General features: G+C 43.2%; 1 protein-coding gene across 1 annotated transcript in view; it reads left to right on the forward strand.

Moving 5' to 3' along the window:
- Nucleotides 1-256: 256 nt before the first annotated feature.
- QSOX1 (quiescin sulfhydryl oxidase 1) overlaps nt 257-16829 on the forward strand; it is an 82866-nt gene continuing 66293 nt past the window's right edge. The window contains exon 1 of the mRNA XM_069737720.1: nt 257-314. Within this exon, the coding sequence (XP_069593821.1) occupies nt 272-314 (43 nt within the window). The 5' untranslated portion in view covers nt 257-271. The remainder of the gene's footprint in view (nt 315-16829) is intronic.

The following is a 16829-nucleotide window of genomic DNA, read 5'->3' on the forward strand; positions in this document are numbered from 1 at the left end:
ACATGGCACAGAAACCAGGATTCAGACTAGGGTACAAAGCCCCCCTGGGTGGCTGAAACGAGAGACACAGCAAGACACTAACTGAGTAAATACATTGCTCAGGCAACCCCCTAGGGGTGGGGAAGACTTAAGTACCTGAGGCCTCTTGGCATTTGGTAGGGGACACCTTAGGAAGGTGCACACAGTCTATAAGGAACAAGAAGTGCTGGGGCCACCGCCCTAAGCATACAGCCAGAAAGTATGCAGCAAGCAAGGACATGAGGCACAGAGCATGGAGCCGGCAGAGGACAGAACTCACAGCATGGCCCGGAGTGGTGAGTAAGAGGGGAGATTGGGAGCTATGCAGTGATGCCGGTAGGGATGTTACTTAGTATTTATCTGTGTCTGTTAACCTGTTAAATACCGATAACCGCAGGATTGACAGTGCACATCCTTGGGGACGCGCTGCTCTAACCACCCATCAGCGTGCCTGCAATACGATTTGTGGGTTGCTGTAACAACCTGGGGTCTGCTGAAGACCCCCATGCCTGATATTACGATACTTCTGTGAAAACCAGCCTATGGCTGGTGTACTTAGGAGACCATTATTGTTTGCTATGCACAGCAGTACTGTGGCATTGCTGTATATTCAACCCCTGGGAAAAATTATGGAATCACCGGCCTTGGAGGATGTTCATTCAGTTGTTTAATTTTGTAGAAAAAAAGATCAGACATGGCACAAAACTACAGTCATTTCAAATGGCAACTTTCTGGCTTTAAGAAACACTAAAAGAAATCAAGAACAAAAAATGTGGTAGTCAGTAATGGTTACTTTTTTTAACCAAGCATAGGGAAAAAATCATGGAATCACTCAATTCTGAGGAAACTATTATGGAATCATGAAAACAAACAAACAAAAAAAACACTCCAAAACATCACTAGTATTTTGTTGCACCACCTCTGGCTTTTCTAACAGCTTGCAGTCTCTGAGGCATGGACTTAATGAGTGTCACACAGCACTCTTCATCAACCTGGCTCCAACTTTCTCTGATAGCTGTTGCCAGATCAGCTTTGCAGGTTTGATCTTTGTCATGGACCATTTTCTTCAACTTCCACCAAAGATTTTCTATTGGATTGAGATCTGGACTATTTGCAGGCCATGACATTGACCTTATGTGTCTTTTTTCAAGGAATTTTTTCACAGTTTTTGCTCTATGGCAGGATGCATTATCATCTTGAAAAATTATTTCATCATCCCCAAACATCCTTTCAATTGATGGGATAAGAAAAGTGTCCAAAATATAAACATAAACTTGTGCATTTATTGAAGATGTATTGGCAGCCATCTCCCCAGTGCCTTTACCTGACATGCAGCCCCAAATCATCAATGACTGTGGAAATCTGTATGTTCTCTTCAGGCAGTCATCTTTATAAATCTCATTGGAAAGGCACCAAACAAAGGTTCCAGCATCATCACCTCACCCAATGCAGATTCGCGATTCATCACTGAATATGACTTTCATCCAGTCATCCACAGTCCACGAGTGCTTTTCCTTAGCCCATTGTAACCTTGTTTTTTTCTGTTTAGGTGTTAATGATGGCTTTCGTTTAGCTTTTCTGTATGTAAATCCCATTTCCTTTAGGTGGTTTCTTACAGTTCGGTCACAGATGTTGGCTCCAGTTTCCACCCATTTGTTCCTCATTTGTTTTGTTGTGCATTTCCTGTTTTGGAGACATATTGCTTTAAGTTTCTGGTTTTGATGCTTTGATGTCTTCCTTGGTCTACCAGGATGTTTGCCTTTAATATCCTTCCCATGTTGTTTGTACTTGGTCCAGATTTTAGACACAGCTGAGTGTGACCAATTAACATCCTTTGTAACATTGCGTAATGATTTACCCTCTTTTAAGAGTTTAATAATCCTCTCCTTTGTTTCAATTGACATCTTTCGTGTTGGAGCCATGATTCATGTCAGTCCACTTGGTGCAACAGCTCTCCAAGGTGTGATAACTTCTTTTTAGATGCAGACTAATGAGCAGATCTAATTTGATGCAGGTGCTATTTTTGAGTATGGAAATTTACAGGGTGATTCCATAATTTTTTCCTCAGAATTGAGTGATTCCATAATTTTTTCCCTCTGCTTGTTCTAAAAAGTAACCATTACTGACTACCACATTTTTTGTTCTTGATTTCTTTTAGTGTTTCTTGAAGCCAGAAAGTTGCCATTTGAAATGACTTTAGTTTTGTGCCATGTCTGTGATCTGCTTTTTTTCTAAAAAATTAAACAACTGAATGAACATCCTCCAAGGCCGGTGATTCCATACTTTTTGCCAGGGGTTGTAGTAGATGTTAACAGACGATTGCAAGCGCAAGTCCCCAAAGAGGACTACAACATACAGTAAAAAGTTAAATATAAATATATTTTAATTAAAAGCATCCCTCCTCTCCCCCATCACCAATAAAACATTGGATAGCACTAGGCCGCGTTATATGCTCATGTGAGCGAGCCCTAAGGGCCAGTTTGCAAGCAATGGCCACTATATACCCATAATGTGTGCAAACGCGGCAAATTGTCGCTTGTTTGAAATAGTTTAATGACCGCAGTTTAACTTGCAAAATTGAGCTGTTAACAAAAAAAATAATGCAAACAATAATCAATTTGAAAACCACAGATTTCAGCTAAGCAGCCGGTCGCAGGCATTTTTGGCTGGGCTTTGGCACATGCAACGTTCACTACATGGAGATCCATCTGAAGGCCACTCTTACATGGCAGTGTATTGGTCGCTATGTCCCATTAGGTTTTCCTCTGCTCCACTACTGGTTTCAGCTCACAAATACTGATGAAAAATGCTGCTGTGAGAAACTGTCCTGGGGCGAGGGCTGCAACAGATCTCTGGTGTTACTGATTAGTTCATGGAGTGACAGCTGCCGTCTATAGCATTGCGTACACTGCTCCATGTGTTCCTTCAGGCTGGGATGTAGGTCCAGAAGAAAAGTAACCGTGTAGCCCTCGCCTAAGAAAAGTGGCTGGCTTTTCTACGCTGTTACTGATAGAAGGCAGGAAGCCGGCGCTGCGTTACGTGCACATTGTTCTGTGTTCCTGGCTTCCTCCTCACTGCATTAATTATGGGATTTCCCTTAGACATACAAACTATAGGGTGGATCAGTTCTCTAAAGAAAATAATAATAAGGATTTAAGTAATGCCAAACCTGTTTCCTTTTTGATAATCCATCTTGTTATACTTATCGCGGAACATAATTAAATGTGCTTTACGAGGCTGTAGCACTGAGCAATGAAGCATGGACAGCAAAGAGGTAGCGAGTCCTTATCTAGTGTATTATAGGGCTGACATATACCACACGCATCAATCCTGTAATGTCGACTGCATAGAAAATAATCTCCATGCTAATAAAATATTGGGATAACTGAAGGAAGTCAAAAAAAAGGCCTCATTCAGACATCAGTTTGTTTTCTTTTCTTGTACGTAAAAAAAAAAATGGCATGCTTTCCATCAGTGATTTTCTTTTATGGAAAAAAAAAAGTTTCTCCTTTTCATAACGATGTTAAGGTTGTACAGGTCCTTCTCAAAAAATTAGCATATAGTGTTAAATTTCATTATTTACTGTGTTTCATCAAGGGCAGGGTCAATGCAGCTAGCTATCAGGAGATTTTGGAGCACTTCATGCTTCCATCGGCTGAAATGCTTTATGGAGATGAAGATTTCATTTTTCAGCACGACCTGGCACCTGCTCACAGTGCCAAAACCACTGGTAAATGGTTTACTGACCATGGTATTACTGTGCTCAATTGGCCTGCCAACTCTCCTGACCTGAACCCCATAGAGAATCTGTGGGATATTGTGAAGAGAAAGTTGAGAGACGCAAGACCCAACACTCTGGATGAGCTTAAGGCCGCTATTGAAGCATCCTGGGCCTCCATAACATCTCAGCAGTGTCACAGGCTGATTGCCTCCATGCCACGCCGCATTGAAGCAGTCATTTCTGCCAAAGGATTCCCGACCAAGTATTGAGTGCATAACTGAACATTATTATTTGATGGTTTTTTTGTTTGTTATTAAAAAACACTTTTATTTGATTGGATGGGTGAAATATGCTAATTTATTGAGACAGGTTTTTTGGGTTATCAGGAGTTGTATGCCAAAATCATCAGTATTAAAACAATAAAAGACGTGACAAATTTCAGTTGGTGGATAATGAATCTATAATATATGAAAGTTTAATTGTAATCATTACATTATGGTAAATAATGAAATTTAACACTATATGCTAATTTTTTGAGAAGGACCTGTATATGGATAATATCATTGTGCCGTCTGCAATTTTCACGGACCCGTAAACTTGTATGGGTGATTTTGAAAAAAAAGAAGGTTAAGAGGAGACTTAATAGCTGTCTACAAATATATTAAGGAATGTCACGGGGTAGAGGGATCATCATTATTCTCATTTGCACATGGAAACATGACAAGCAATGGAATGAAAGTGAGAAGATACAGATTAGATATTAGAACTTTGACAGTGAAAGTTTTCAATGAGTGGAACAGGCTGTTGCAAGAGGTGGTGAGTTCTCCTTCAATGGAAGTCTTCAACCAGAGGCTGGACAGACATCTGTCTGAGATGGCCTAGTGTGTCCTGCATTGAGCAGGGAGTTGGACACGATGATCCTTGAGGTCCCTTCCACAATTCTTAACATTGTATGTTTTTATTAAAAAAAATAATTATGGTCAGCAAAAAGAAAAACAAAACAACCCCAGAAAAGTGAAGGGCACCATAAACTGAGTATCTGTTCTATCAGTGAAAAAATGGACGTCTGAATGAGGCCTCACGCTGCATTGACATATTGCACCTTTTTTGCCAGTTGTTCAAAGTTTACAGAAAAAAAACAAGGTTACAAAAATGTGTAAACTCCTAGCCTAAATAAATCATTCCATATAAATGTCGTCCTCGTCAGATTGGAACGCCAAAATAATATTGTTAAAGATTAATCCAACAAGTATTACGGTAATTTCATAACCATTTTAGTAATCTAGAGCTAAAGATCTACTGGGTCTTCCGTATGGCAGATACTATAGAGGGAAGAAACGCCACACGTTTAGTAGTTGCAGCAGATTTTTCTGCACCAAAAAAAAACCCAAAGGGCTGGCAGTAAAATACACGCATTTTTCCTTATTTAACCCCTTAGTGACAGAGCCAATTTGGTACTTAATGACCAGGCCAATTTTTACAATTCTGACCACTGTCACTTTATGAGGTTATAACTCTGGAACGCTTCAACGGATCCCGCTGATTCTGAGATTGTTTTTTCGTGACATATTGCACTTCATGTTAGTGGTAACATTTCTTCGATATTACTTGCGTTTATTTATTAAAAAAACGGAAATATGGCGAAAATTTTGCAATTTTCAAACTTTGAATTTTTATGCCCTTACATCAGAGAGATATGTCACACAAAATGGTCAATAAATAACATTTCCCATATGTCTACGTTACATCAGCACAATTTTGGAAAAAAAAAAAAAAATTATTAGGGAGTTATAAGGGTTAAAATTTGACCAGCAATTTCTTATTTTTACAGCAAAATTTACAAAACCATTTTTTTTAGGGACCACCTCACATTTGAAGTCAGTTTGAGGGGTCTATGTAGCAGAAAATGCCCAAAATTGACACCATTCTAAAAACTGCACCCCTCAAGGTGCGCAAAACCACATTCAAGAAGTTTATTAACCCTTCAGTTGCTGCACAGGAACTGAAGCAATGTGGAAGGAAAAAATGAACATTTTACTTTTTTTCACAAATATTTTACTTCAGAATCAATTTTTTTTATTTTCACATGTGTAAAAAAAGAAAATGAACCACATAATTTGTTGTGCAATTTGTCCGGAGAATGCCGATACCCCATATGTGGGGAGGGACCACTATTTGGGTGCACAGTAGAGCTCAGGAGGGAAGGAGCGCCATTTGACTTTTTCAACATAGAATTCTCTGGAATTGAGATCGGACACCATGTCGCGTTTGGAGAGCCCCTGATGTGCCTAAACAGTGGAAACCCCCCACAAGTGACACCATTTTGGAAACTAGACCCCCTAAGGAACTTATCTAGGTGTGTGGTCAACACTTTGAACCCCCAAGTGCTTCACACAAGTTTATAACGTAGAGCCGAAAAAATTAAAAATCATTTTTTTTTCACAAAAATGATCTTTTCACCCCCAATTTTTTATTTTCCCAAGGGTAGCAAGACAAAATAGACCCCAAAAGTTGTTGTGCAATTTGTCCTGAGTATGTCGATACCCCGTATGTGGGGGTAAACCTCTGTTTGGGTGCACAGTAGAGCTCAGAAGGGAAGGAGCGCCATTTGACTTTTTCAACATAGAATTCTCTGGAATTGAGATCGGACACCATGTCGCGTTTGGAGAGCCCCTGATGTGCCTAAACAGTGGAAACCCCCCACAAGTGACACCATTTTGGAAACTAGACCCCCTAAGGAACTTATCTAGGTGTGTGGTCAACACTTTGAACCCCCAAGTGCTTCACACAAGTTTATAACGTAGAGCCGAAAAAATTAAAAATCATTTTTTTTTCACAAAAATGATCTTTTCACCCCCAATTTTTTATTTTCCCAAGGGTAGCAAGACAAAATAGACCCCAAAAGTTGTTGTGCAATTTGTCCTGAGTATGTCGATACCCCGTATGTGGGGGTAAACCTCTGTTTGGGTGCACAGTAGAGCTCAGAAGGGAAGGAGCGCCATTTGACTTTTTCAACATAGAATTCTCTGGAATTGAGATCGGACACCATGTCGCGTTTGGAGAGCCCCTGATGTGCCTAAACAGTGGAAACCCCCCACAAGTGACACCATTTTGGAAACTAGACCCCCTAAGGAACTTATCTAGGTGTGTGGTTAACACTTTGAACCCCCAAGTGCTTCACACAAGTTTATAACGTAGAGCCGAAAAAATTAAAAATCATTTTTTTTTCACAAATATGATCTTTTCACCCCCAATTTTTTATTTTCCCAAGGGTAGCAAGACAAAATAGACCCCAAAAGTTGTTGTGCAATTTGTCCTGAGTATGTCGATACCCTGTATGTGGGGGTAAACCTCTGTTTGGGCGCACTGCGGAGCTTGGAAGGGAAGGCGCGCCGTTTGACTTTTTAATCTCTTAATTGTGAGAGCGGACGTCATTTTGGGTTTGTAGATGTGCCTAACAGCAGAAACCCCCCACAACTGACCCCGTTTTGGAAACTACACCCCTCAAAGATTTTAATCAGGGGTATATTGAGCAATTTGAACCCACATGTATGACACAGAGTTTGATAACATTAGGTTGTCATATTGAAAAAATTCATTTTTTTCCACGAGAATCTTGTTTTAGACCTGAATGTCTCGATTTTTCAGAAATAACATCAAAAAGTGGACCCCACAATTCGTTACCCACTTTATTATGAGTGCAGCAATATCCCATATGTAGTAAAAAAGTTCTGTTTGGACAAATGGCAGGGCTTGGACAGAAAGGGGCACAATGTGACAAATTTGGCTTTATTTGAAATTGAAGATCCAGGACCCATTCAAAGCTTCTAGAGACATTGAGCAAAAAAGAAAATCCTTCCAGGAATTATTACTCACAGAGGGAGGCATGCTCCTAAAACACAATGGCTGACTATAAAATTGGTCTTGCTAACAAAACAGTTGTCCCGCATTTGCGTATATTGTAGCAGGAAGAATAAACTGTACTGGAATGAAGGGCAAAATGTGTAGGAAAATGCAGCCAACTATGTGGCAAAGCGGAGTTTGTTCCAAAGATGAAAGAACACCATCAGGGCTAGAATGGCAGACACTTTCAGAGACTGGTCGTACAACGTCCTTTTAGCTCCATCAATCCCTATATGAGAGACGAATGTGCCAATAGACGTGGTACACCATAGCAAGCTCCCACCCGCCAAGGTCAGAACCGCTATATGCACAAAACAACCAGTTCTCTATAGAAAGTATTGTCTGGTACCAGAGGTTCGGCAAGAACCATAAAGTAAAGCCCATAGTGTATAAGTACGGAACTTCCTCATTTTTTTAGAAATCCTACAATAAAATGATCATGCCCGTATCATCAACATAAATATAAGTAATATAAATGGAAGCCAAAGTTTTGTGTAGCAAGACAGTTATAAAAACAGTCAAAGTTAGATAAATGGTCAAAAATGTTTGAGTAATAAAGTCCTAGAATTCATTTTCAAATAATCTCACTTTTCAAGATCATTTCTGGGGTCCACATTCTAACGCTTATTGACATAGGTACGTGGACGAGAATTTGTTGGAATAGTAGTTTGGTATGGGATTGATCGAGTCGTAGAATTTTCAGATGACCTGACTTTGCAAGAACATTTGTGGGGTCCACACTCTAGAGCGTACAGACGTGGGTACGTGGATGAGAATTTGTTGGAATAGTAGTTTGGTATGGGATTGATCGAGTCGTAGAATTTTCAGATGACCTGACTTTGCAAGAACATTTGTGGGGTCCACACTCTAGAGCGTACAGACGTGGGTACGTGGATGAGAATTTGTTGGAATAGTAGTTTGGTATGGGATTGATCGAGTCGTAGAATTTTCAGATGACCTGACTTTGCAAGAACATTTGTGGGGTCCACACTCTAGAGCGTACAGACGTGGGTACGTGGATGAGAATTTGTTGGGATAGTAGTTTGGTATGGGATTGATCAAATTCTGGAATTAATTGTGAAATGGGGTAAAATGGGATCTACTAATTAAAATATTTATCAATTGTTCCAAATTGTACTACTGGGGCCACTAAGCAGAAAATAAAAATGATTGAAAAAAAAAAAAAACTAATAATTGTAGGTGGTGTGGTAGGTCTCAAAACAGGGGGAGATACAAAGGCCTGGTTGGGATGGGCATGTGGGGCAATAAAATCGGGAATCACTCCGCCTGCCATGCTTTCTGCAAACTCGGCACCTTTTTTGAGGATACCTTTGGGTGGGAGTGACAGGGACAGGGTGAGGAAAATGGCGTTCTGACAGTCTCCGGGAATCCTCAGAGTCAAAGGCTTCCCCCGGTGCCATGGACTCAAATATGAGGCTCTCTACTACTTTTTCCTGAAAGTGCAGGAAAGTTAGTGGTCCTTGAGATTTTTTGTATAGGACAAAACTGTTGTAGGTGGCAGTCTGAATTAGATAGATTCCCACCTTTTTATACCACGCCCTGGTCTTCCTCTTGACCAGGTATGGTTGCAGAACCTGGTCTGACAGGTCTACGCCACCCATATGTCTATTATATTCTGTGACGCAGACAGGTTTTTCTTTGTCCCTGGTGGCACCCCTCTCTCTGACCGTCACAGTGGTGTCCGTATGCAGTGTGGAAAGCATATAGACGTCCTTCCTGTCTTTCCACTTCACTGCAAGTAGTTGGTCGCTTGCAAGTGAAAATGACGCCCCCCTCTCCAAACGTCTGGACACCAACTGTGACGGAAACCCCACTCTGTTTTTCCTCACTGTCCCACAGGCCCCTGTACTTGCAGCATGGAGGGATTTGTATAGGGGGATACTCGTGTAATAATTATCTGTGTACACGTGGTACCCTTGATTGAGAAAGGGCGTCATTAGCTCCCAGACAATTTTGCCTGGGATACCAATTGTCTGGGGGCAGTTTGGGGGGTTTATTTGGCGGTCCCTACCTTCGTAAATTAGGAAGGTGGACGTGTACCCTGATGAGCTCTCGCAAGCTTTATATAATTTTACGCCGTATTTGGCTCTCTTGGAGGGAATAAATTGGCGGAATGAAAGACGGCCCTTGTAGCTCATCAAGGACTCGTCGACTGCCATATTTTGCTCTGGGGTATAGGAATTTAGAAAGGAAGTTTTTAGGAGGGAAATTAGGGGTCTTAATTTATTTAGCCGATCGTAGTTGGGGTCAGTTCTTGGGAGAGCTTGGGCATTGTCACTGAAGTGGAGGAATCTCATCAGGGCTTCGTAACGGGCTCGGGACATGATGGCTGCAAATACAGGGGTGCAGTGGACAGCTTTTGTTGCCCAGTAAGAGCGGAGAGTGGGTTTTTTTACTATACCCATATTCAGGGTGAGGCCTAAGAATTTTTTAATTTCGGGGACATTTGTGGGGATCCAGGAACGGGAATGAAAGGCAGTGGGTTTTTGGGAAATATATTGTCGGGCATATAGGTTAGTTTGGTGGACGATTAATTGCAGGACTTCGGGGCTAATGAAAATTTCAAAAAAATCAATGGGGGTAAAATTGGCGACATCTACTTTTATTCCAGGGACTGCAGAAAAAGGGGGAATTTGAGGGGAAAATGAGGTGTCATTATACCACAGCGGTGGGGGGACTGCGGTACTTGGTCCTGCCTCTGAAGCTTCAGCAGTGATGACCGACTCCGCTACCACCGGGCTGGGGGATCCCGTGGAGGAAGAGTCGTCATCACTGTCTGAAAACTGCTCAACTTCAGGGGCAGAATCTGTTTCGCTGCCGGAGCTGCCGGAGCAAAGCAGGCTGTAAGCTTGCTCCGCGCTAAAAGTTCTGCGAGCCATTTTATCTAATTCCTCCCCTAACCCTACCCCTAACCCTAACCCTAAAAAAAATTTAAAAAAAAAATTATAATTTTTTTTTTTTCTTTTTTTTTTTTTATAATCCTCTGCTGGTGATGCAGGGATTACGGAGAACGGGGGTGGGTAAATGGGATGCTGGCGGAGGCAGATATTATGTTTTTTGTCACTGACAGAGCAGCACTTGAACTGTAGTCTCTCTCTCTTCTCTCCTAGAACAACTACAAGGAGAGAAGAGAAAGGTACAGCCCAAGTGCTGCCATGTTTATCAAATATTAGGGGTTTTGATCACTGTAATTGGACATATTACAGTAATCAAAACCCAGCAGCCAATGAGAAAATTCTCATAGGTTGCTGGGTCTCTGCTGGCAGATCATGGCAGGCGCACTGCGCATGCGCCCGCCATTTTCTTCCAGCAGAGAAGAAGAAGGGGGGCCAGGAGCAGTGGGCTGGGGACCGGGGACCACTACTGAGGACCGGGGACAGGAGCAGGCGGTATGGTGGGGGGCTCGGGGGCTCTATTTCTCTCCCCTCTGATGTGCGATCACATCAGAGGGGAGAGAAATGCAAAGCATTTTTTTTTTTTACAAACTATTTGCAGCGATCGCAATCCCGGGGGTCTGTAAAGACCCCTGGGATTGCGATCGCTCCAGGGGGTCTGCGATCGCTCCAGGGGGTCTGTAAAAACAGACCCCAATACACCGGGGGAAGCTAGGCTTTGGCGGGCGCATCTGCACATGCGCCCGCCATTTTGGAGCCCGGGCAGGAAGGAGGAGGGTCGGGGACCGGGGGGGGCACCTTCTCCGGTACATAAGGTACCGTGGGGGGCTCGGGGGACCCTATTTCTCTCCCCTCTAATGTCCGATCACATTAGAGGGGAGAGAAACACAATACTAATCGCGTTTTTTTTTTTTTTTTTTGCGATCGCCGGTAAACGGTTAATTACCGGCGATCGCAAAAGCGGGGTCGGTGAAAACCGACCCGAATCATGTTCTCTGGGGTCTCGGCTACCCCCGGCAGCCGAGACCCCGGAGAAAATCGGCCTCTGGGGGGCGCTATGTACTTTTTCCACAGCGCCGTTAATTAACGGCGCTGTGGCTTAAGTACCCTTAGCGGCCGCCATTAAAAGGCGTATCGGCGGTCGCTAAGGGGTTAAAAAAAAAATGCTTTAATGGTTCGAATTTGCAAGGAAATAAATAAGCAGCATGTGCATACAATCTCCGACATCTCATTCATTTGCTAGTATGGGCAGCACGGTGGCGCAGTGGATAGCACCGCAGCCTTGCAGCGCTGAAGTCCTGGATTCAAACCCCACCAAGGACAACATCTGCAAAGAGTTTATATATTCTCTCCGTGTTTGCGTGGGTTTCCTCTGGGTACTCCGGTTTCCTCCCACATTCCAAAGACATACTGATAGGGAATTTAGATTGTGAGCCCCAACGGGGACAGTGATGATAATGTGTGCAAACTGTAAAGCGCTGCGGAATATGTTGGCGCTATATAAAAATAAAGATTATTAAGTGCAACTTTTTACATATTTAAAAACCGTGCGAATAAACAGCAAAAATACAGTGTGTGAACAAAGGCTAATTTAGTTAATTGCTGCAGTATGAAAAACATACCAAATGCTCATTGTGGGAATTAGCCCAAGCCTACAGTTCATGCAGTCCATCTGATGTGAAATAGCAGCTGGGCGATAAGGCTACACTGAGCCAACATTTAAGGTACCGTCACACAGTGCAATTTAGATCGCTACGACGGCACGATTTGTGACGTTGCATCGTCGCTTAATTATCGTTTCAAACATCGTAGACTGCGGTCACACTACACGATGCACGACGCTGAAGCGATAAATTCATGACGTATTTGCGATGTAGAAGTCGTATGGGACAGTCGTACGGTCGTGTCACACACGACGATTCAGAGCAAATTTTGCATAATCTGTGCGTGACGTTGTTCACAAGGGGCGTGTTGTGCCACTAGTTAGTGTGGTGATAGGCCAAAGGTTCTGTGCACACAATCGGTTGGAAAATTTGTCACCTGAGCGCTATTGTTCCCAATGCCACTTCACTGCTTTCAAAATTTCCAATTTCAAATTTCAAAAAACAAATTTTTATGTTATACGGCGCGATCCTGCCACGGTACAGCTCCAGAACCATTAAAGTACTGACAGTATTTTTCGCGACAGTCCCTTGCATCGTCTGCCTGTCTGCCAGATCCAAGAGCTTGAAGAGCTGTAAAATTTTCAGGTTGTGTACGCCATTCCCCGGGCACAATATCTCCGGTTCGTGCGTCCACTGCATCAATAAACGAAGGAGGAGAATAGGAGTTCGTATCATGACGTCTCAGGAAATTATGGAGCACACAGCATGCCAAAACCACAATGTCTATAGACGGCAGCTTCAAGTTGATAGCTGTGTGGAACACTCTAAACCGATTTGCCATTATCCCAAAGGCATTTTCAACCACACGACGGGCCCTCGACAACCGGTAATTAAAGATTCTGCGCTCCGGTGTGAGTGTTCTCTGTGCAAATGGCTTCAGCAAATGTGGATGAAGAGGGAAAGCTTCATCAGCGATGAAGACAAAATTTAGGTTTGCTTTTGTGTCTTCATTTACTGGCAACAGCAGTTCATTGTTCCTCAAGCTTTCCCCAAATGAAGTGTGTTCAAAAACACCACCGTCGGAGACTCGACCATTCATGCCAACATCCACATCGACAAACTCATAGTTTGCATTGACAAGGGCCATGAGGATCACACTGAAATATCCTTTGTAGTTGAAAAAAAATGATCCAGAGTTGGCTGGTTGCGTGATGCGCACATGCTTTCCATCTAATGCACCACCGCAGTTTGGAAACTGCCACAGCTCATCAAAATCGGAACCAATCCTCTTCCAGTCATCCGCCGTCTTGGGAAACTGCAAGATGAGAAGGAAACATGTACAAATTTGGTCAAATATATTATGCACATACACTCTCATGTGGACATCCTACAGCGATTGAGGCGCAGTATGGATTAGTATAACAAAGTCAACAACACAGAGTATGCAGGCAGCCATTTTTTTTTCAGATGGCTTCGGTCACTCAGAGGGGGTGCTAAACAATATATCTAAATAATAGAATCAATAAAATTACGTTGGGAGCAGCAAATAAAAAAGGGTGGCGCAGGGTTGGAGCAGCACATATCAGAATGGAGACGCAAAATGGTAGCAGCACATGTCAGAATGGAGGCGCAGGATCACAGCAGCACATGTCTGAATGGGGGCGCAGGATGGGAGCAGCACATGATAGGATGTAGAACATATACCTATAGAAATGCTCGCCATCAGGGCGTAGAACTGGTTCAATAGCTAGTATAATATATCGACATAACACAGCAGCCAAAAAAAAATTGTAGTACCTCCATATAATGCCTTAAGCTCTGCACAATGGCCTCGCATGTCTCCGGAATCACAACGCTCAGGAAAGGTCTGGAAACAGCTGCGGAAAACTGCAAATCCTGAAGAGACCTTCCTGTTGCCAGGAAGCGCAGTGTCACCGCCAACCTTTCCTCCACGGGCACGGCTGCACGCATCGGCGTATCACACCTTTGTATGAGTGGCGTAACAGCAGACAGTATTATTTTGAAGGATTCCTCGGACATCCGAAGGTAGTTTCGGAAATCTTGAGGGTTATTGTCACGTAACTCTCTTATGAGACCCATGTGTGACAATGTGGATCTTTTCTGCAGCCAGCTCCGGGTCCACATGCGACGTTTTCGTTTAGGACGTCTCTCCTCTTGGAGACGTGCTGCCTCAAACACCAGGGCAGCAGCAACAACAGAACTCTCATCGGAAGTGAGCATAGTTCCTAAAAAGAAAACAAACGTACAATAAATACACGTGCTTACAAAACAATGTTCTGACCATTGATCTAATAACTATATATGTTACTACTGGTATTAAATGGGGCAGTCAACCATCTCGATCTGTAAAAGGATTAATTAATTGGGCCACGCAACAGCTGTGTACCTGAGGTTCTCAGGCCTACCATACTCAAAGGAACAATCAACCACACTCCAGCGTTTATCCCCGTTGAAGCGCAACATATGCTACGCTGTAGCGTTATACATACCTTTTGCGGTAAAAGTCTAGTAGTTAAAAGTCCAGGGAATCCAGCGAATTTAGGAGTTCTGTTCACAGCACGTGCTACAGAGAGAAATGAATAGCGCGCTCGAGAGCTCCGGTTTTATCCGCTGGGAACAATAGTCCTTTGTCGAATGAGCGCACAGTATTGTACCGCCCAATCAGCACACGGGAGGTGGAGAATTCAGCGCTCCTACGTAGCCAGCTCCTCCGCCCTCCTCCGCCCTTTACATCGTATACAATATCGTGCACACCTTTGTCACACCATGCGATCATGCCGCCACAGCGGGACACTAGACGACGAAAGAAAGTTTCAAACGATGTGCTACGACGTACGATTCACAGCGGGGTCCCTGATCGCAGGAGCGTGTCACACGCTGCGATATCGTACCTATATCGCTCGAACGTCACAAATCGTGCCGTCGTAGCGATCTAAATTGCACTGTGTGACGGTACCCTTAGGTGAGCATTATCTTCACAGGGCAGTCTACGACTATCATTGCTCTGTGCACCAATCATATAAGCAACAAAAACTATGATAAATTGCATCCTTTCAAACAGTACTATGTGTTTGTCTTTCCCATGTGACATGGAAAACTTTTCTACCCATTATGATTGTCACTCATCAATTCAGAGCTCACTGAAAAATAGCATGCTGACAACAGCCAGATAAGCATCACCATGTACTACTACTGAGCTCATTATCCGCTCCTGTTTGCTTATCTTGTTTTCTACTGTTAAGGATCATATTCAGTGACCTGTCTTCTGTACCTTACAGGGCTACTGTCTGTGGCTGGGCTGCACATGCTGATGTTTGACTCCTGATAATAATCCAGGACTATAAAAAATAAAGGCCAAATAGGCCATTAATATCAGATCAGTGGGGGTCCAACCAACCACAGTTTTATTCTTTACTTTTCATTCAAGTGATTGAGACGCCGCTGAAACATCGGACACAGTCACTGAAAATGTGCATAGCTGTGCCCAGTAAATAATGAAAGCGATGAAATGGTGGCACAAGCCCTTTAAATTGGCTAATCAATGTGAGTAATGGGAGCCAGACCACCCACCCATCCTTAGGACAGGCTTTCAATTTCAAAATCCCCCCCCCCTCCCTAAAAAAAAACCATCTTTATGCTAAAGGTACCATTACACTAAACGACTTACCAACGATCACGACCAGCGATACAACCTGGCCGTGATCGTTGGTAAGTCGTTGTGTGGTCGCTGGGGAGCTGTCACACAGACAGCTCTCTCCAGCGACCAACGATCAGGGGAAAGACTTCAGCATCGTTGAAACTGTCTTCAACGATGCCGAAGTCCCCGGGTAACCAGGGTAAACATCGGGTTACTAAGCGCAGGGCCGCGCTTAGTAACCCGATATTTACCCTGGTTACCATTGTAAAAGTAAAAAAAAAAAAAAAAACAGTACATACTCACATTCCGATGTCTGTCACGTCCCCCGCCGTCAGCCCCGGCCGTAAAGCAGAGCACAGCGGTGACGTCACCGCTGTGCTCTGCTTTACGGCCAACGCTGACAGTCAGTGCAGGGAAGCTGACGATGGGGGACGTGACAGACATCGGAATGTGAGTATGTACTGTTTTGTTTTTTACTTTTAGAATGGTAACCAGGGTAAATATCGGGTTACTAAGCGCGGCCCTGCACTTAGTAACCCGATATTTACCCTGGTTACCAGTGAACACATCGCTGGATCGGCGTCACACACGCCGATCCAGCGATGACAGCGGGTGATCAGCGACCAAAAAAAGGTCCTGATCATTCCCAGCGACCAACGATCTCCCAGCAGGGGCCTGATCGTTGGTCGCTGTCACACATAACGAGATCGTTAGCGGGATCGTTGCTATGTCACAAAAAGCGTGACGTTGCAACGATATCGTTAACGAAATCGTTATGTGTGAAGGTACCTTAAGTTCATACTGGGTGTTTTTGATGGTTTTTTTTTTTTTTATGGAAACACATTAGGGTTTTTATCATTAGTATTTTGTGATTTGCATTTTTTTTAGAAGAGCAGGTCACTTTTTTCAGCAGTTTTCACCTATAGAAAGCAATAGGTGATGAAAAAAAATGCTAACAAAATGAAAAAAGCAAGTACAGTAGTATATGAAAACCATTTATTTTTGTGATT

The sequence above is a fragment of the Ranitomeya imitator genome, chromosome 8 (genome assembly GCF_032444005.1).
Source record: "Ranitomeya imitator isolate aRanImi1 chromosome 8, aRanImi1.pri, whole genome shotgun sequence".
Classification (NCBI taxonomy): domain Eukaryota; kingdom Metazoa; phylum Chordata; class Amphibia; order Anura; family Dendrobatidae; genus Ranitomeya; species Ranitomeya imitator.